Source organism: Theobroma cacao, chromosome 2, assembly GCF_000208745.1.
Source record: "Theobroma cacao cultivar B97-61/B2 chromosome 2, Criollo_cocoa_genome_V2, whole genome shotgun sequence".
Classification (NCBI taxonomy): Eukaryota; Viridiplantae; Streptophyta; class Magnoliopsida; order Malvales; family Malvaceae; genus Theobroma; species Theobroma cacao.
The window spans coordinates 39,319,315-39,339,556 of NC_030851.1; the positions used below are offsets into that span (position 1 = coordinate 39,319,315).

General features: G+C 35.1%; 3 protein-coding genes and 1 pseudogene across 7 annotated transcripts; 1 reads left to right on the forward strand and 3 right to left on the reverse strand.

Moving 5' to 3' along the window:
• On the reverse strand, positions 2,305 to 18,504 carry LOC18610222 (protein NRT1/ PTR FAMILY 5.5). Of its 5 annotated transcripts, none has more exons than XM_018115401.1 (6): positions 6,232 to 6,251; positions 5,494 to 5,714; positions 5,119 to 5,249; positions 4,453 to 4,667; positions 3,772 to 4,370; positions 2,305 to 3,505 (listed from the first exon to the last, which is right to left on the reverse strand). In XM_018115401.1, exons 3-6 carry the CDS (start codon positions 5,183 to 5,185, stop codon positions 2,581 to 2,583), a joined length of 1,806 nt encoding a protein of 601 aa, XP_017970890.1. In that variant the 5' UTR covers positions 5,186 to 5,249; positions 5,494 to 5,714; positions 6,232 to 6,251; the 3' UTR covers positions 2,305 to 2,580. The 5 variants fall into 5 exon arrangements, with proteins under 5 accessions (XP_017970890.1, XP_017970894.1, XP_017970893.1 ...); XM_018115405.1 differs by lacking the exon at positions 6,232 to 6,251 and having other exon boundaries at positions 3,772 to 4,118; positions 4,221 to 4,370; positions 5,494 to 6,065; XM_018115404.1 differs by lacking the exon at positions 6,232 to 6,251 and having other exon boundaries at positions 2,305 to 3,312; positions 3,415 to 3,505; positions 5,494 to 6,065.
• Positions 7,691 to 9,985, reverse strand: LOC18610224 (annotated as a pseudogene).
• On the forward strand, positions 11,264 to 14,751 carry LOC18610225 (cytochrome b5). The gene is made up of 2 exons (XM_018115015.1): positions 11,264 to 11,400; positions 14,463 to 14,751. The coding sequence occupies exons 1-2, from the start codon at positions 11,264 to 11,266 to the stop codon at positions 14,749 to 14,751; spliced, it is 426 nt and encodes a 141-aa protein (XP_017970504.1).
• Positions 15,359 to 18,494, reverse strand: LOC18610226 (protein NRT1/ PTR FAMILY 5.5). Its single transcript, XM_007045757.2, has 4 exons — positions 18,347 to 18,494; positions 17,866 to 18,080; positions 17,223 to 17,776; positions 15,359 to 16,544 (listed from the first exon to the last, which is right to left on the reverse strand). Exons 1-4 carry the CDS (start codon positions 18,411 to 18,413, stop codon positions 15,623 to 15,625), a joined length of 1,758 nt encoding a protein of 585 aa, XP_007045819.2. The 5' UTR covers positions 18,414 to 18,494; the 3' UTR covers positions 15,359 to 15,622.

Here is a 20,242-nt window from a genome sequence, read left to right on the forward strand (position 1 = left end):
TTTTTTTTTTTTAAGGTTTAAAGTTCCAACGAAAAATTTTGTTGAAAATCCATTGAAAATATTAAACAGTAATATGAGTGTGTTCTACAAGTCAAATTTCCAACGAAAAATTCCATTAGAAATTTCCAACAGAATTCCGTTTGTCAAGAATTCCAACGAAATCACAATTGGATAACCAACATAAAACAGATTTTTTCCAACGGATTTTCAACGAAAAATTTCGTTGGAAATCCGTTGCAAATCCATTGAAAATACAATGATTTTTTGTAGTAAAATACCTCATAGGAGTTTGGAAGTGAAGCAAAGAACAATAGTGCATTTTTCTCTTCCTCAACCTTCATATCAACCTTCTTTAACTGATCAATAATCCTATCGAATTCATTCATATGCTTCATGAGGTCTCCATTCTCCCCCATCTTTAAGCGATACAACTTTTGCCTAAGTTACAACTTGTTGGAAAAATTTTTTGCAAAGTAAATCTTTTCTAACTTTGCCTACAATCTTGGAGCAGAATCCTCATCAATAACATGGTTAAACATGTTATCTCCAATGCAAAGTCGAATAGTACTCACACACCTTTGCTTCAACTCTGCCCATTCCACATCTTTCATGTCATCTAGTTGCCCTTCCTCCTTTCCTAGCAAGGGGCGAATTAAACCTTGCTGCACAAGGAGATCTTTCATCCTTCTCTGTCACTGCGTGAAACTAGTCTTCACATCAAACTTCTCAATTGAAAAATTTGTAGAACTAGTGACTTTCGATATATTTGTTGAATCTTGAATTTACCGAACCCGAAGCTCTGATACCAGTTTGTTGTGAAAATTGCTCAAGAATCAACAAAGATAAAATCCAGAGAAATCAAGCAAACAGAAAAATACAAGAATTTACGTGGTTTGGCCTCTTACTTGCGTCCACGGAGTGAAACTGTTTTTTTCTATTATTGAGAAATTAAAGCACAATAAATTGATTTCTATGATTCCCCAAACCAACCCAAGAACACTCACCCAAACCACTTTAGCTCCACTTAGAGCAAAAGACAGAGTTATAAAGTGTTCTCTCTCTAGAGCTCTCAAAAGCACTACTTGCAATTCTAAAGCCTAGAGATCTACTTTTATAATATAAAAGTTTAAAGTAGAATGTGATTAGCACTCGATATAGAATAAGAAGTTTAAAAACATATAACTACTCAATGTTGTATACAAACAAGAATCCTAATAAAATAAGATCTAAAATTCTAATTAACTTAAAACTTAACAATATTTGAGTTTTAAGAAAGCAGAGATGACAACCATGTTCATAGTAAATGAGCCGCGTTTTGAAACTCTGTCCTCCTCTTTGTATTGGTTTCTTTTTTATCTGATTGAAACTTCCAAGAAGTTGTCAAACATTTCCTCGTTCCATCATTCCCAATCAATGGTTTGCAAAAGAAAGGGCAGTGGCTGAGCCCTGCCCATTTGCATTTTCAATTACTTCGAGTAAGACTTTAGGTCGACCTGCATGCATTTCGTTTTCAAACATTAACATATTCAGTTATTCACTGTTTCACAAGTTTGCAACCAACGGCTAAGATCTTATGTGCTCAGGGGCTTGTTTCATGATGTGCTACCATCAAGCCATGTAGGAAGGATAGAGGGAAAGAGTGGGAAAGTGGAGAAGCAGAGAAGAGAGTGAAAACGAAATGGAGAGGGAATGTGCCGGGTTTTCAACTTTGTCTGAATAATCAATCTTTTGCTGACGAAGATTCATAATTAATTAAAAATGGGTCTTCTTCATAAATTTGTTTATATATTTAAACTTGGCGTATATCAAAGAAGACGATGAAGAAAAGTCTCACAGTGTATGTATGCAGTATCAATTTTGGACTAATCAAAGCCCAGAATGGAAGAAAAAGACGCATACTCTCTCACCTAACCAATGGAGAAACAAAAAGGTTCTGGCAGCTTAAGCCTTGATTGAGATTTTCAAGTTTCCAGTTCAAAGTTCAAAATGATTATTACACTTTTCCAATCATTAAAAGGATCGTTAAAGAACTATTCAAATGGTCGCCCCCAAATTCTCTCGTGGCCATGGGGGACAATAAGTCTGTCAGAATTAATCTCTACCTTATTCTGTCAGTAAAACCCACATCCGGATTTGGGAATTTGTTAAGCACCCCTAAAAATTTGCTAAGTCCCTGCCAATTTGTTAAGCACCCCCAAAAATTCACTACTGAGTCCTTAGCATTGTAACAGCTGAGTTGGGAATCGAAGCTGATGAATGACACATGCAGGGTCACTCTCATACAAAAAAGGATGTCTTGTGAAATTTATAAACAAGATTGTAAAAATCCAACAACTTTTCCACTAACAATCTTTCAGAATCAAGGATTACATGCATATTCTTTGTTCATTCTCTCATATTCACAAACCTAAAATCCCAACACCATCTCACAGTCTGTTGACTCTTTTGCTACATACTTCTCTCTAAACATTACACCAAGATCCTAAAGCGTAAAATATAGATATTTATAGACACTTGGAAATACAGCCTTACTTGGACTGGAAAGCATAACAAAATGGTATTTCTTGAGAAATCAGCAGGCTAACGCACTGGAATCGGATGCAACTCAACATTCACTTGCCCTTGGCTGTTCTGTTGGTCTCCGGCTGCTGTTTCTTCTTCTTTCACTTCCAAGAATGGTATCTCTTCTTCTTCTTCTGGTCTTCCTATGATATTATCGTAAGAATACTGATAGGAGACATAAGCATAGAGAAAACAGTTGAACAGGGCCACCATGGTATATGCGCGATAGATATAATCTAACCGACTTTGGTTTATATTATCACCAAGCCAACTCACACTGTATCTGGATTTGCTGTAATAATCTAGAAAAGATAGGAATCCTATGTTAAGTACCGTTCCAAATCCGGTGAGTGAGCTAGTAAATACAGGTCCATATCTCCTTGAATCTGGAGCATAATGACCAAAGAAATCTTGGATGCCATCACCAGCTAAGCCTTCCATTGCGCCCAGGAAAAAAAATGGCAGAACCAACCAAAATGCTGTGATGGGGGCAGTAGCATTCGGATCATTTGACAGGCCCTCTTTACTCAGAGCTTTTAACCTTTGAGACTCAACTGATGACGCAGCAGCGCAGCATATTATAGAAGCCAGCATACCAATGCCAATCTTCACTCCATCAGAGTACTGTCTTTTTATTCTTCTTATCCGTTTTTCAAACACCATTTTATACCCACTTTTGACTAACCCTTTAGAAAATCCTTTGATCATCTGAAAAACAACTATTGGGATACCACCTCTCATGCTGTTAGCCTGCTCAACAAAGAAGGAATTGCCAAGAGATTTCACCATGCCATACAGGATGAAAGTTGCGGACATTGGAATAATATTTAATAGAAGTTTTGTTTGCTCTACTTCATTTACTGTGCAGAGTCTCCATCTCTTTTCTTCCATCGTTAGATTATCATCAGCCAATGACTCTTTTACTGCAGCCTTGTTGAGCCACCTGTATTTAGGGATTGATGAGGGTGCATTCATTAAACACAATGAACAAATCATGAAAAAGAAATAAGAAGAACAAATTATTGTCCAAAAACTTAAGACCAAATCGGTCATGATAGAAACAATCACATAGACTGTGATAACTCAAGCTTTGCCTAGTTCTTGTCACCTTCCTGAAGATTGATGTTCAAGGTTTGAAACTCAGCTCCCCTTGTACCTCCCATACGTACCAAAAAAAAAAAATCAACTAGAAGGGATAGAATAACTCACTTAAGATGGTCTGTAAGGAGTAGAGTTTCTTCCGCATTACCACGATGAAGTTGTTCCAAATTTCCTCCGCAATTAAGATGCCTCTTCCGCGCCGCAGCAATCAAGGCACTTAGCATAGTGGAAAGAGGACTTGGCTGCAGTCGACGAGGCCCATAGAAGGGGAAACCACAGAGAAACCAAAGCAAACCAATTACTATGGCAATGGCTGATATCAAAAAACGCTGATGCCATTTGCGTTTAAAAGAGATGAAACCATAAACTGATGTTATAGTTCCCAGCATCATAAATCCGATACAAAACCATCTGATTATTCTCTGCTGCAATTGCCGCCAGCCTCCTATTCTAACCTTGCACAAGCAACATGCAACTTTTAGTTTTGTTGCTTCACAGTGTTCTGGTACTCTTACAACCTTGGTTTGTTCAAAAGAAAGGGAGTAAAGGGGAATAACTTGTGCAGCACCACCAGCGATCAGAAGAGCTAATCCTTCCCAGAAAGGTGTATGTTTCAACTTCTTAAAGCATTGGACTTTCTCCAGAGGACATACTTTTTCATTCTTGAAAAAGTATTGAGGCACTGAGAATGCTAAAAGGCCAAGTCCCTGCATCACACTCGATAGAATCAACATCTATTGATAAGCAAGGCAATATTAATACTTATTTCTCTATGAAAAGGTATCTTACAGTAGAATATAAAACACTAGATAGAATCAACATCCATCGATAACCAAGGCAAGCATCTATGCAGAGAGCAACGAGTATCTGCAACATATTCCTTAGACCCTCTTGAAGATTGACGATTGCTGCAGCTTCTTTTAAATTCAAATTCCAGAAATCTGTGAGGAATGTCATAAGGTTTGCCAGCACATAAGTCATCATTCCCTTGCTGAGGAGCAGACCTATTGAGACCGAAGGAAATTTTTTGGGGTTAATATTTAGCAGGAGAATTTTGGATAACTTCTCTTCCACTTCTCCAATACGTATATAGTTACATCATTTTGGAGAGAAATGATTTATATGGAATTTCTTCAAGCTCAAGTTGTTTTCAAAGAGTCATTTCCTGAATTTCTAAACAATTCACTGAGAAAAAAGTTGCAAAAGAGATTTGAATTTTCACCATAATGAATGCCAAGCCATTGAACTGTTCATACATTGTTAATATCAGTTTCTCTAAAATGATTGGCATCCATGTAGACACTTTGTACTAGCTCCTTGATTAACAAAAAGTTTGTTCAAAATCTCATGCTAGTTCTAAATTGTTCACTATTCATTGTATATAAAATAATAAATGTTACTAAAAAAGAGTAAATAAAATATAAGAATAGAGTAATTAAGCAAAGGATGAAATACCAAAAGTGAATATGACCAGTCGTTCAGGCAATCTGAACCATCTTTGGAGTGCATCACATGTTGTCATTTTTACTCTCAAAAGGATTTGTGCTTATAACTTGAAATGTCGCCCTTGCCTTCACAGATATTTTCTGCACAAATACACTTTTTCAGATGAAAAATTATTACTACAAAAAGCCTAAAAGGAACTAACACAACAAGGAATGAGCCGGGGAACCCATGATTTTGGAATCGTAATTGAAAGACACAACAAGGACTACAGCCTCCCCTCCCCTGCCAGCGACAAAGATTTTACGATGTCAAAGTCAACACAACCCCATGTGTTCAAGACCTGATCCATCTACCTCTAACATTCAGTTAAGACACAGTACCTACCTTGTTTGAGCTTGCAGTTCAAGGAAGCAAAACATAAAGATAACAGTTTTCAGTTCTGACATAGCTGAGATGACAAGCATTTTTATAGATACTGAACCGCGTTTTAGAAACTCTCTCGTCCTCTGTCTTGCAACTTCCAAGAAGTTGGCATACACTATCTTGTTCTATCGTTTCCAATCAAAGGTCTGAAAAGGAAAGGGCAGTGGCGGAGCCCGGCCCATCTGCATTTTCAAATACTCAAGTAAGACTTGAGGTTGACCTGCATGCATATCATTTTCGAGTATTAACATGTTCACTGTTTCACAAGTTTGCAAGCGACGGCTAAGATTTTATTTGGTCAGGGGCTTGTTTGTTGATTGACCATTTCTGCATTTCGAGTCTGGTGACGCCAAACCGTGTTAGGAAGTAGGAAAGAGAGGGAGAGAGAGGGAAAGGTGGATAAGCAGAGAAGAGAGTGAAAACAAAATGGCCCTGGAAAGAAGATGGAAAGTGAGGGGTTGTCAACTTCCTCTTTGTTCAGTCAATCATTTGGTGACATTTAGACTGGAAACAGGATTGATAATTAGATAAAAATGGGTGTTCATTATTTTGTTTATATATTTCAACTTGGCGTAAATTATAGAAGAAGAAGAAGAAGAAGAAGAAAAGTCTCACAACGTGTGCACCACATGCAGTAAGCCAGTAACAATTTTGAACTAATCAAAGTCCAGAATGGAAGATAAAGATGCATACTCTCACCTAACCAATGGAGACATGACTACATCAGTCCTGATGTATATGCTGGCAATGGCATGGTAACAAACTAATAAAAAAATGCTGACAGCTTTTAGCCTTAATAGATATTTCCAAGTTTACTTTTCCAACCATTAAAAACATTCTTAGAGAACCATCAACCATTGCAGCTTTGCTGGTAGTTGGTAGTTTGCGGTGCCTTTTACAGAATAATTGGCTTGTTTATATTTATTCTGTCTTCAACCAAATGCCGAATAAACAATGACTAAAGTTTACAACAAAACTTTCCATCGGATGTGAATACAAGTTTGGTGTAAGATCAAAAGAAAAGGCGAAAAAATGAAAATAAAAATAAACGTAATTTTTAAAATAATCCTAAAAAGTAAAAAAATTTTAAAAATAGCTCTATTTATAATTTTAACTGTTTTTAGTCGAGTTAGATAAAATTACCCTTAATAAAATTACATGTCATGGTTAAAAAAAGTTATTACACACCATATTAAAAAAAATATTATTATTACACACCATGTACGAAAACATATTACATGCCGTGATTAAAAAAAATTGTTACACGCCATGTTGAAAAAAAAATATTGTTGTTACATCCATGTACAAAAACATGTTATACGTTACGGTTAAAAAAGGTTGTTGCATGCCATGTTGAAAAAAAATATTGTTGTTACACGTTATATATAAAAACATGTTACACACCATGTTAAAAAAAATATTATTCTTACACGAAAAAATATTATTGTTATAAGTCATGTTCAAAAAACTTTTACTATACTTTAATGTTTAAAATGTTGTTGTTACTTATAAACCAAAACTTCAAATCCTCCTAACTATCTTCATTTCTTTTTGTTTTTTTACTATTTGGCACCAATCAAAGTATTTTTAACATATTTTTATAAATCAAAACATAAATTTTTTTTATCTAAAACACATATTTTGACAAAAAATCAAAAAAAATTTCCTTTGAAATCTTAAGTTTATAAATTTCAAATTCTTGAGTTTATTGGTATCTAAGTTCTAAATTAATCCAATTAAAAACTATTTTAAACATTTGTAATTATTTCTACCACTTTAGTTTCATCTAAAATACCTAAAAATTAAATTTTCCAAATAGTCACCCTCTCCAAGCACATCAAAATCATCACTTGGTGTCTCGAATATACAAGAGAGAGAAATCTGAAAATACGGGAGAGAGAAATTGAGAGCATAGCAAGTAAATGTCAAACAAAGAAATCGATAAAATTAAAAAGAATCGGATAGTGATAGAAAAAAATTGAAAGTACAAATAAAGAAAAATTACGATAAATAGTTTAATTTATTTAAAATAATTTTAAAAATATTTTTATCAAATCATGACTAAATATAATTAAAAATAATTAAATTTATTTTAATAATTATTTTTTAAATACTCTTATTAAATAAAGTTATTCCTCACAATTTTTAACTTCGTGAGTTGTTTAGCTCGCAATTCTTGGGCTTTGGCAGGGTATTAGAATGACTGGGCTGAAGTTATTGCATTTCCTAGCATTATGATTGAGTTCTCCACTCTTTTAGCATTGCATCACAAACTTTTACAGCATCTACATGGTCTTTGACACTGTGCACCTTGATCATGTTTGCACCTCCCAAAATCCCAGCAGTGACAGAAACAATGGTTGCAGGATCTCTTTCAACCGCAGCAGGACGATTGCAAATTTCACCTAAAAATCTCTTTCTTGATGGTCCAATAAGTACGAGAGCATGAGACACAGCCAAACTTCTCTTAGCAATCTCTGTACGAATGTCTGGTTAGCCTGTGAGGATGTCCAATTAATGTTCAGTCTTCTTGGAGAATCCAATTCCAGGGTCAAGGACAATCCTCCAAGCTGGAATGCCTGACAATTCTGCATCATTAACTCTCGAGAACAACTCAGAGGCAACCTGCAAACACAAATCATTGTACTGCAAGTTGTCACTACTCTGCATTGTAGTAGGGTCGCCCCTCGTGCGTAGCGATACAAGGAACACCAAGGCTAGCAACAATCTTATCCATGTTAGGATCTAACTGCCAGCAGATACATCATTTATAATATGAGCCCCTTTATTTACTGCCTCTGATGCAACATCTGAATAGAAAGTATCCACGGATATGAGCTTTCCCTTCATCTCAGACATTCCTAGAACAGCTTCTAAGACAGGGTTTAACCTATCCAATTCTTCTTCTGCAGAAATCCTAGAGGCCATGGGCAGTGTAGATTGTGCACCAATATCTACAATATCTGCTCCTTCTGAAATCATCAAGTGAACATAAGAAATGACAGTCCCCACAGATAAGAACTTTCCACCATCACTAAAACTATCTGGGGTCAGATTAAAGGTACCGATGACTGAGGTTCTCTCTGACCAATCCCATAAGCTATTCCCAATGGGTAAAACCTTTTCATCCCTTCCTTTCCAATAAGGGATTCACCACCCAATTTCTCCCATGAACCAAATAGTCCATCTGAATCTGTTGAGAAAGAATGCCAGCAAGTAATGGTAACACTGTCGATAACTGATCCTAGTAAATGCATTAATGGGGCCATTACAAATGGTCGCTCTCATATTCTCTCATGGGGGACAGTAAGTATATCAGAACCAATTCGATAATAAAACAAGATGTCTAGATCAATTGGCCTTGGACCGTACCTTATTCCACCAGCACGACCCATGTCCTTCTCAATTTTCATAAGCACTCCCAAAAGTTCATGTGGCCCTAGCTTTGTAACAGCACTAACAGCAAAGTTGTGAAATCGTGGCTGATCAGAGACATAGGCAGGAGCAGTCTCATACAAACAAGCATGCCTTGTGATTTTTATACCCGATTCGTTCATTAACTAAAAAGCTTCATTGAAATTATTAAGTCTGTCACCCACATTGCTTCCTAAAGCAATCACCACTTCCTGGTCCCGGGAATGAACTTCCACTGATTGATCTGGGGTTGTATGAAGAAAGGCACAGAGAGATGCTACAGTAAATGTTACAAAAATTATTATTATTATGCTGCAGTAACATGAAACAATATTAATGTTCTATTTCTTGCAATTACTGTTAGGTAAACAGATGGAACCACGGAAACTAGTTTTCCATTTAAATCAATCATCAATTCACCACCAAGTCAGATATCTTAAACAAAAAATATTTACTTTCTGAACCTAATTGTCCCAACTATATCCGGGAAAACCCAAACTTTCTCCAATGTAAAACATCACGTTTTTTTTTTTTTTTGAAAAGCAATGTAAAACATCATGTTAAGAGCAGTGTTAAGAAATTTACTGTGAATCAGTGCAACAGACACATGAGAGAGCTGAATTTGGCCATTGATGTTTGAACGGAAATAAGACCATTCATCTAAAACCCATAAAGGATGTAGAGAACAAGTCCACATGTGATATTTAACTCTACAATACTTCTGGGCACCAATAATCCCACGTTTGGAGGGCAAAAGCTGCTTGAAAAGATTCAAAAGATTCATATGAAGCGGTTTCTTCAACTTCTTCTCAAGGAAAAATTTTAATGCTTTATTTGTCTTTCACTTGAGCTTTGCTCAATTGCCAGCATGACACTACAGCTACAGATTGCAAAAAATGAGCATATTAGAAAATCCTTTGATGGGTATCCAATTCTACTAACTAAAAACCAAACAAAACAAAAAAAAAAAAAGAAAAGAGTACCTTCCCTGCATTTTCTGCTTAGAGGAAATAAAGTGGAAGTCTTTGATGAAACCAAGCAATGAGGCTGCGGTATGGACAGAGTTCCCAGGCTCCCATCTCTTAACCAGAGAAAGAGGTGAGTACTGAAACTCACCGTTTTAAGCCTTATTCCTTTTCTTTTCTTTTTTAATAGTAACTAGAAATGTACCCGTGTTTTGCGCACGGATGTAATAATACATGTCATAATAGTTATGTTTATCATATTTTTCATTTTATTAAATTTTTATAGATGAAAGCTAAAGCAAATCCATGTACTAAAAATTACATATATAAAATGTTATAATCACTAGTAGAAAGTCTTAGAATATTATAACCTAGGGTCATAATGTAATATATAAATATATAGATATCAACACAAAACGTAAAGTAATATTACGATAATTTATAATTTTATATCATCATCATTGGTTAGGTACAAAAGGTAGTGCCTGTAAGTAAAAATCAGGATAAGGCTTTTTCGAAGTTTCACAAAAGATGTCATTGTTATTATTACAAAATATATGTAGTTGGGTAAAGTAGTGTTTCGATATTCAACTAGCATTCGAAACATATACAAAAAAAATATAGTTATAATATGTAATATTGCATGCCACCTCGAACGAAAAAATGAAGCATCTTAATATGTAGCTGGCAATTAGATGTTAAGATTTCATGTTAGCTATAAATAAATAAAAAGTTTCAGTAATGCTGCGCTTCTATCAAGGTTTAGGTTCAATGTGTGCCCTGTTTGCAAACAATGGCAGAGTAATTAAGGAGTATCATATATTATTTGAAATTTTTATCTCAACAACTCATGAACCAAAGCAAAAAAGATTAAAATTCTATGAGTAATACACAACTTACATCAAGCATTGATAAAGTGTATGTATGAACAATTAAAAGAGACAAACTTTAACATCCATCAATAACAAAATTTCATTATCCATAAAAAAGACCTTCTGTTTCTTTGCAGCTCTTAAAATATGTAGAAGAATCTAATTTTTTTAAAACTTCAGCGTTAATTTCTAAGCTATAAATCGTTCATCAAAAGTGCTAAAAATGTGTGTGAATTTTGAAAATGTTAAACATTCAAATGAATATAGATATATTTCAAAATGCATCATTTTCATCGCATGCTTACAGTTCAAACTATATGAAAGAAGGAGAAAATAACCTAATAACAATCAAATGAAGAGCAAATATGTAAAATGAAGTGCAAATATGTAAAATGAAGTTTATTGTATTGAAATCTTGGTTTTGTATTTTTTTTCTAAGGTGATTCTTGTCTTTGGCTGGTGGCAGCCTTTTCCTGAGGAATGTTTTTTGGGAAAAATTCTCTGGCTACTTGTGTGCTGATTGGTGATGGTAGAAGCTGCTCCTCTAGTTGTTCAATTGTTAATAGAGGTGTTAAGGATGCAACAATTCTTGTAGAAGTTGGAGTGGCAGGTTCTTGGTTTGCCATCACATCACAATCGAATAGTTTATAATTTGAAATTCCTGTTGTAATTGCCTTTAGTGTCAGACCTATTACGAATGTCCTTGTTTGATTGATCAAGGCCTTGACAGGTCCAAACAATGTCATGTAATGGATAGTATCTAACACAATGAATTATAAATATGTTTATAAAATTAATATACAAACACATAAACTTGTGTTCATGTATATTTGTTTGTTTTAATTCATTATTAAGAAGACATAAATGAAGATTTTGACTATGTGAAGAAGATTGAGGTGGATTTAGCAGTGATTTTCATAATGTAAGAAAAACGGTAGTCGATCATAAACATTCATATTCTAAAACAAAGAAAATGACCAAAATGTTAAGATTTTAAATGTTAAGAATATGTAAATGCTTGCTCTATTTGAGCTAGATCACCAAATATCCACCACAAATTTTTTTCCTCAGTGTGGTATTATAAAAGGAAATTGGGAAAGCATTGAATTCATGAAATGAAGATAAGTAAGAATATAAGAGTTTCATTATTTACTTATGTTGGCAGCAGTGTCTTTGCACCATGTTGAGTGCACCAATACTTTCTAGTACAGAATCGTAAAGCCAACCCATGTTCGTTACATGAATTATAAAACAATCCATTACTACAATCAATATCAATAGTTGTTGCATGTATCTTGTATTTGATGTTCTATAATATACATTTATTGTCAGTATGTTTGTGTTTAACATTTTGTTTCAAAAATCGTTTGTTCAAGTTTGCTTTTACCTGAGTTTTGGTTGGGTCAGCTGCATTAATGTCTGCAATGGTTGATTCCTCAATGTTGTTATTGTTTCCAGTTTGTGGTCCTTGATGGCTTCTTTAATGAATTCCTTCAATTGGCTGGTGGTGACCACTTTGTTGGGTTTTTATTGGAAATTATTTTCCACTTTCGTAGTGGAATTCTCCTTATTATCTTGATGATTTTGGCACTAATTTTGCCCAAGATCAACTAGTGCCTTTTCAGTAAGGTTGCTAATTTTTGCCATTATTGAGGTAATTTGTTCATCCCTTTCTCTGATGCTTGTCATCGGAGATTTCACAGTTTTCGCAAAAAACGCAACTTGTTCTTCTAGAGATGTTGTTCCAATTGTCGTGACAGCCATCACTCCAGAATTTGCTTTTGATGAAGAACTTTGGCTAGAGGATGATAAAACAGAGCTACTTCTTGAGTTGACTTGTACTTGATCTTTTGGACGAAGCAAGTTGTATGGAAGAGACTTTTGTAGAACTTGGGAAAGAAGCATCATATAGAGCATTTTGGTTAAGGATTGGGAAAGTTTGCCCATGTAATTTATTAAGAGCTTTTGTCTTTCTTCAAGTACAATATGGATGTGTTGAAACATGAGGTTGGAAAGATTGCGAGATTCGCTCTAGCAAGCTTGACAATAGGTTTGCTAGTGAGATTTATTTTGGGATCCATTTCAATTTGAAGATATTTGGAGATTTGTTTGAAGAAAGAAGATGAGAGGTAAAGACTGTCCCACCGAGTGTGCCAAAAATTTGTACACACAAATTTCTTATCGAAATTTATTGACTTGAGAATTATGAGACAAATACAAATACTTTATGTGAGTTATAATCTCTAAAAATTTTTCTAATTAATTTTTTCACTTCATCTTCAAGAGTTATAAACTTGGACTTAGTCTTAATCACGAACTTCGCTTAATCTTCGCTTCAAAGGGTCTTCATGACCTAATTTTGATCACGAACTATACTTGACATCTTCGTTTCAATGGACTTCACGACTTGATCTTGATCACGAACACTTGATATCATTTCTTCAAAGGTCTTCACGACTTGATCTTGATCACGAACTATACTTGATATCTTAATAATGAATTTTGTTTGATGGATTGATCATGAACCTCGCTTGATCACAAACTTCACTTGAGGACTTGTTTGATCTTGATCACGAACTATACTTGATATCTTGATCCCGAATTTCGTTGTCGCTTGATATTTTCACTCCAAAAATATTCTCTTCTTCTCAATCTTCAAAATGCTCTGAATCTTTGCATGCCTTCTTATGAATGCAAATGGCTCGGAGGAGCCCTCATTTATAATGCTAAATGGGAGATTTTGATAAGAATGTAATTTGTTTGAACTTTTTTAAAAATTATTTTAATTTAATTAGAGATAAATTATGATGACTCATTGAAAGTCTTTTGATTGACTGGACTTTGAGTCCTTGAATTTTGATTGATCGAATTTAAGCGTTATTCTTAAATTATCTTAATTTATTTAGAGATAAATTAAATAATCAAATTTAATTTTTATCTCTAAATTATCATAATTATTAGACATAAATTAAATGACTAATAATTAAATTTTGATTGGTGAAAAAAATGAATATTATCTTTAAATTATCTTGATTTATTTAGAGATAAATTGGATGACTAATAATTAAATTTTAATTGATAAAAAATATAAATATTATTTCTAAATTATCTTAATTTATTTAGAAACAAATTAGATGATCAATAATTAAATTTTGATTGGTTTAATTTAAATATTATCTTTAAATTATTTTAAGGTATAAATATGTGATACATAAATGAATTGATTTAACATGTGTCTTTGAAATAAGCAAATTAATAAATTAATTATTTTATAATTAATTATATAATTATGATATCATCAAATCTAAATATCGACATGTAATTCGATCATAGTTTTTCTTCATCTACGTACTAAAACCAAAAGAAATAGGCTGCGTGGCCTTTACAAAGAACGAGGCAGCAGCCTGGAAAAAAAGGGGAATAAAAATGAAAATAACAGAATAGAAAACATGTGCACAGCACGATGAGCAACAAAAATAAAAAAGAGCATGCGACAATCACATGACTGTCACTTTACCAAAGGCTTTTAAAGTTTCGAGCCAAGCTGCAGGTCGGCTTCCATCTTCAACAAATCTTTGGTTCCGACTGATAATTTTCTTACAGATTTTGGAGCGAAACATGTCCACATTATGAAATAAAAAATCCCCAAAATAAGATGCTTTCTTTAAATTCGTTGAAGGCAAGGGAAAGACGCAACAGATGATTTTGAAGATGCTGGACACAGCAAAAGTGCGAAAGAGCTCATGCAGAACTTTTGCGTTGGTGAGCTTGACACACCCTCCGCAATCATCCCAGAACTTGAAATTTCCTCCAAGAAGGAAACAGCTGATTACTCTCAGAAGCTCATGGACTTGACAAAGCAATACTGGGCTGTTCCTGTGGCGGTTGTTGGCATATCTGTGGTTGTTGGATTCTTATACCTGCGTAAGAAGCAAAGCAATATGATTTTTTTCCCTATTGGCAGCTGAAAGGGAAATAACCTCCCAAATTTTGAATAAATAGGTGGATAAGGATTAAGAACATTTATTCATTGTTATTTTTAAAATCTGAAGGTAGGATTTGATCAATTGATTACCTTCATTAGTAACACATGCATGACAGCATTGACAAACGGGGAAAATTCTATACATTAATACAAGGGGGACAGGTTTTTGTTGTCAAGATTGTTTGTTTCGAGTTTTGAAGCAGTTAGATGAGCTTGAGGAAATGTAGGAAATTGGTGATTTTGTGGGTATCCGTCCCTCAATAATAAAATACTAGTTCATGAAAAGCATTTCATCCTTGGCTTTTGTCATTTGGCACCCAAAAAACCTCAGTTATTGCAATATTTGATTGAGTATAAGCTTTAATACAACAGGTTTTAAGTGTCATGCTCTGCTTCAATTTAATAAGGTGACTCGTGTCTTGATGGATAGTTAGCAGGTTCTAGATTTGATAGTGGGCTTTCTGAATGCTTGGCATTTCGATATTCTAATTAAGAATTGCTATAGAGTTCAACCCAATTCATCTTTCATCATATGAAGGATCTGTCAAAATGATTGCTGGATATTTGGAAAAGCAAATTAAGCGAGTAGAAACACATGAACACAAGAGCTTTTTTCTTTGTCAAAAAACTCTCAAAGCCTTTCCACTAACAAATTTTCGAGGTGAAAGAGTAGACTTACAAATTCTTTCTTTCATTATCTCATATTCACAGACCAAAACACCCTACAGTACCCTCTCACAGTCTCTTTACTTTTTCGCTACATATACCTCTCTAAACAATACACGTAAAATCCTTAGCATATGTACATATATAGGCACTTAGAAAACTGAATTATTTCTTGATAAATCAGTAGGCTAACGCACAGGAATTCTTTGCAACTCAACATCTTGCTCTTGGTTGTTCTGTTGGTCTCCTTCTGCTGTTTCTTCTTCTTTCACTTCCAAGAATGGTATTTCTTTTTCTTCTTCTGGTCTTCCTATGATATTATCATAAGAATACTGATAGGAGACATAAGCATAGATAAAGCAGTTGAGCAGGGCCACCATAGCATATGCGCGATAGATTAAATCCAACCGACTTTGGTTTATACTATCACCGAGCCAAATCTCTGTGTCTCTGGATGTGCTGTAATAATCTAGAAAAGCTATGAATCCTATGTTAAGTACTGTTCCAAACCCGGTGAGTGAGCTAGTAAATACAGGTCCATATCTCCTTGAATCTGGAGCATAATGACCAAAGAAATCTTGGATGCCATCACCAGCTAATCCTTCCATTGCACCCAGGAAAGAAAACTGCAGAACCAACCAAAATGCTGTAATGGGGGCAGTAGCATCCGGATCATTTGACCGGCCCTCTTTACTCAAAGCTTGTAACCTTTTAGACTCAATTGATGATGCAACAGCGCAACATATTACAGAAGACAGCATACCTATGCCAATCTTCACTCCATCAGAGTAGCGTCCCTTTATTCTTTCTATTCGTTTTTCAAACACAATTTTATACCCTCTTTTGATTGAAATTTGAGAAAACCATTGGATCATCTGAAAAAATACGCTTGAGATATCACCGCTCATGCTGCTTACCTGCTCAATGAAGAAGGTATTGCCAAGAGATTTCACCATGCCGTACACGATGAAAGTTGCAGACATTGGAATAATATTTAACAGAAGTTTTGTTTGCTCTACTTCCTTCACCGTGCAGAGTCTCCATCTCTTTTCTTCCGGCGTTAGATTATCATCAGCCGATGACTCTTTTACTGCAGCCTTGTTGAGCCACCTGTATTTAGGGATTGATAAGGGTACATTCAACAAAAACAATGAACAAATCATGAAAAAGCCAAAAAAAAAGAAAAGAAATAATTGCCGAAAACTAAGAGTTTAAATTGGTCAGAATAGAAACAATCATGGGGGCTGAAATAATTTAAGCCCGGCCTAAGGTTGTTACTTTCCTGAAGACTAAGGTTTAAGGTTTAAGGGATACTGAGTGTGTCAGTACCTCTGCTATGAACCTGGGTGAGCGATGATCGATTAAGAGGATAAATAGGACTACACACATACTGAAACTCGGGGTCTCGAGTCGTAGAGTGACTGGGGGGTGGTCTGCAAGAGGTTGTATTAGCCAGGTGCCAGGTGGAAGTGAGTGTCACTTCCTTTGGAGGCGGCACTCAAAGCTTGTTTTGCCTGGGTCCGGAACTGGCTGTGTGAATAACAGGATGAAGAGAGGGGAGTGAGTCATTGTGAATGGAGGAAGTGTGCATTTGCTGTAGCAAGTCTTCCGCCAGCTTAAGGCCAAAGACTTGCACCGGCATTTCTTTTCCTGCTGGAATGAAATATGCCGATTTTGCTTTTCAACCAAAAAACCTCCCATACGTAACACACCACACCCACCCCCCCCCCCCACCACAACCAAAATAAAAAAAAAAATCAACTAGAAGGGAAATTAAGAGCGACTCACTCAAGATGGTCTGTAAGGAGTGGATTTTCTTTCCCATCATCACGATGAAGTTGTTCCAAATTTCCTCGGTAATTGAGATGCCTCTTCCGCGCCGCGGCAATCAAGGTACGTAGCATAGTTGAAAGAGGACTCGGCTGCAGTCGACGGGGGCCGTAGAAGGGGAAACCACAAAGAAACCAAAGTAAACCCGTTACTATGGCAATGGCAGATCTCAAAAAACGTTGATGCCATTCATCTTCAAGATAGATGAAACCATAAACTGATGTTATGGCTCCCAGCATCATGAATCCGATGCCAAACCATCTGATTATTCTCTGCTGCATCTGCCGCCAGCCTCCTATTCGTACCTTGCGCAAGCAACAGGCGACTTTTAGTCTTGTTGCTTCACAGTGTTCTGGAACTCTTACAACCTTGGTTTGTTCAACAGAAAGGGAGTAAAGGGGAATAACTTGTGCAGCTCCACCAACAATCACAAGAGCTAATCCTTCCCAGAAAGGTGAATGTTTCAACTTGTTAAAGTATGGAGGCACTGAGTATGCTAAAAGGCCAAGTCCCTGCATCACACTCGATAGAATCAACATCCATTGATACCTAAGGGAAGATTATTACTTAATTTTTTTCTTTTTTGTTGTAAATATCTTACAGTAGAATATAAAACACTAGATAGAATCAACATCCATCGATAACCAAGGCAAGCATCTATGCAGAGAGCAACGCATATCTGCAACATATTCCTTAGACCTTCTTGAAGATTGACGATTGCTGCAGCTTCTTTTAGTTTCAATTTCCAGAGATCTGTGAGGAATGTCATAAGATTTGCCAGCACATAACTCATCATTCCCTTGCTGAAAAGCAGACCTGTTGAGACCGAAGGAAATTTTTTGGGGTTAATATTTAGCGGGAGTATTTTGAAGGGGATTATTCCACCCTTCTTTGCAATGAAACTACAATCTTTCAAAAAAAAAAAATATTTAGCGGGAGAATTTTGGATAACTTCTCTTCGACTTCCACAATATGTATATAGTTACATCAAAAATGATTTATATGGAATTTCTTAAGAGCAAGTTGTTTTCAATGAGTAATCGAAATATGAGAATAGATGAATTAAGCAAATGATAAAATACCATAAGTGAATATGACCAGTCGTTCACGCCATCTGAACCATCTTCGGAGTGCATCACATGTTGTCATTTTTACGCTGAAAAGGCTTTGTGCTTACAACTTGAAATGTCGACCTTGCCTTGTTTGAGCTTGCCGTTCAAGGAAGCAAGACATAAAGATACAGTTTTGAGTTCGAAGACAGCAGAGATGACAAGCATTTATAGTAACTGAGCCGCCTTTTGAAACTCTGTCCTCCTCTTTGTCTTGTTTTCCTTTTTATCTGATTGAAACTTCCAAGAAGTTGTCAAACATTTTCTTGTTCCATCATTTTTAGTCAATGGTTTGCGAAAGAACGGGCAGTGGCTGAGCCCTGCCCATTTGCCTTTTCAATTACAGCAGGCAAGACTTTAGGTTGACCTGCATGCATTTTGTTGTCAAACATTAACATATTCAGTTATTCACCCTTTCACACGTTTGCAACCAACGGCTAAGATTTTATGTGCTCAGGGGCTTGTTTCTTGATTTAGTACCATCAAACCATGTAGGAAGTATAGAGGGAAAGAGTGGGAAAAGTGGAGAAGCAGAGAAGAGAGTGAAAACGAAATGGCCCCGGAAAGAAGAGGGAATGTGCCGGGTTTTCAACTTTTTCTTAATAATCAATCTTTTGCTGACGAAGATTCATAGCTAATTAAAAATGGGTATTTAAACTTGACGTTTATCAAAGAAGAAGAAAAAGAAGAGTGCATAAGTCATCATTCCCTTGCTGAGGAGCAGACCTACTGAGACCGAAGGAAATTTTTTGGGGTTAATAGTTAGCAGGAGAATTTTGGATAACTTCTCTTCCACTTCTCCAATACGTATATAGTTACATCATTTTGGAGGGAAATGATTTATATGGAATTTCTTCAAGCTCAAGTTGTTTTCAGAGAGTCACTTCCTGAATTTCTAAACAATTCACTGAGAAAAAAGTTGCAAAAGAGATTTGAGTTTTCACCTTCATGAATGCCAATCCATTGAACTGATCATACATTGTTAATATCAGTTTCTCTAAAATGATTGGCATCCATGTAAACACTTTGTACTAGCTCCTTGATTAACAAAAATTTTACTCAAAATCTCATGCCTAGTTCTAAATTGTTCACTATTCATTGTATATAAAATAATAAATGTTACTAAAAAAGAGCAAACAAAATATAAGAATAGAGTAATTAAGCAAAGGATGAAATACCAAAAGTAACTATGACCAGTCGTTCAGGCAATCTGAACCATCTTCGGAGAGCATTACATGTTGTCATTTTTACTCCCAAAAGGTTTTTGTGCTTATAACTTGAAATACACTTCTTCAGATGCAAAATTCTTACTCCATAAAGCCTAAAAGAAAATAACACGGCTAGGAATGAGGCGGGGAACCCATGATTTTGGAATCGTAATGGACAGACACAAGAAGGACGACGGCCTCCCCTACCCTGCCACCGACAAAGTTTTTGCAATGTCAAACTCGACTCAACCCCATGTTCAATTAAGACACAGTAGCTACCCTGTTTGAGCTTGCTGTTCAAGGAAGCAAAACATAACGATACAGTTTTTTGAGTTCTATCACAGCAGAGATGATAAGCATTTTTACTACAGTTTTTGATAGCGGTACAGACTAAAAATAAAATAGAATAATTATTTTATAAAAATACAATAAGAGAATAATTATTACATAGTTTGTTACTATAAATAAAATAAAATAAAAATAGTTATTATGATTTATTATATATATTATTATTTATTTTATTTTATTTTTAAACATGAATATTTTATTTATAATCTTATCATTAATATTATAAAATATTAATATTTTATTTATAATTTAAATATTATTATGATTATTTATTTTTAATTTATTTTATTTTTAAATATTAATAATTTATAAT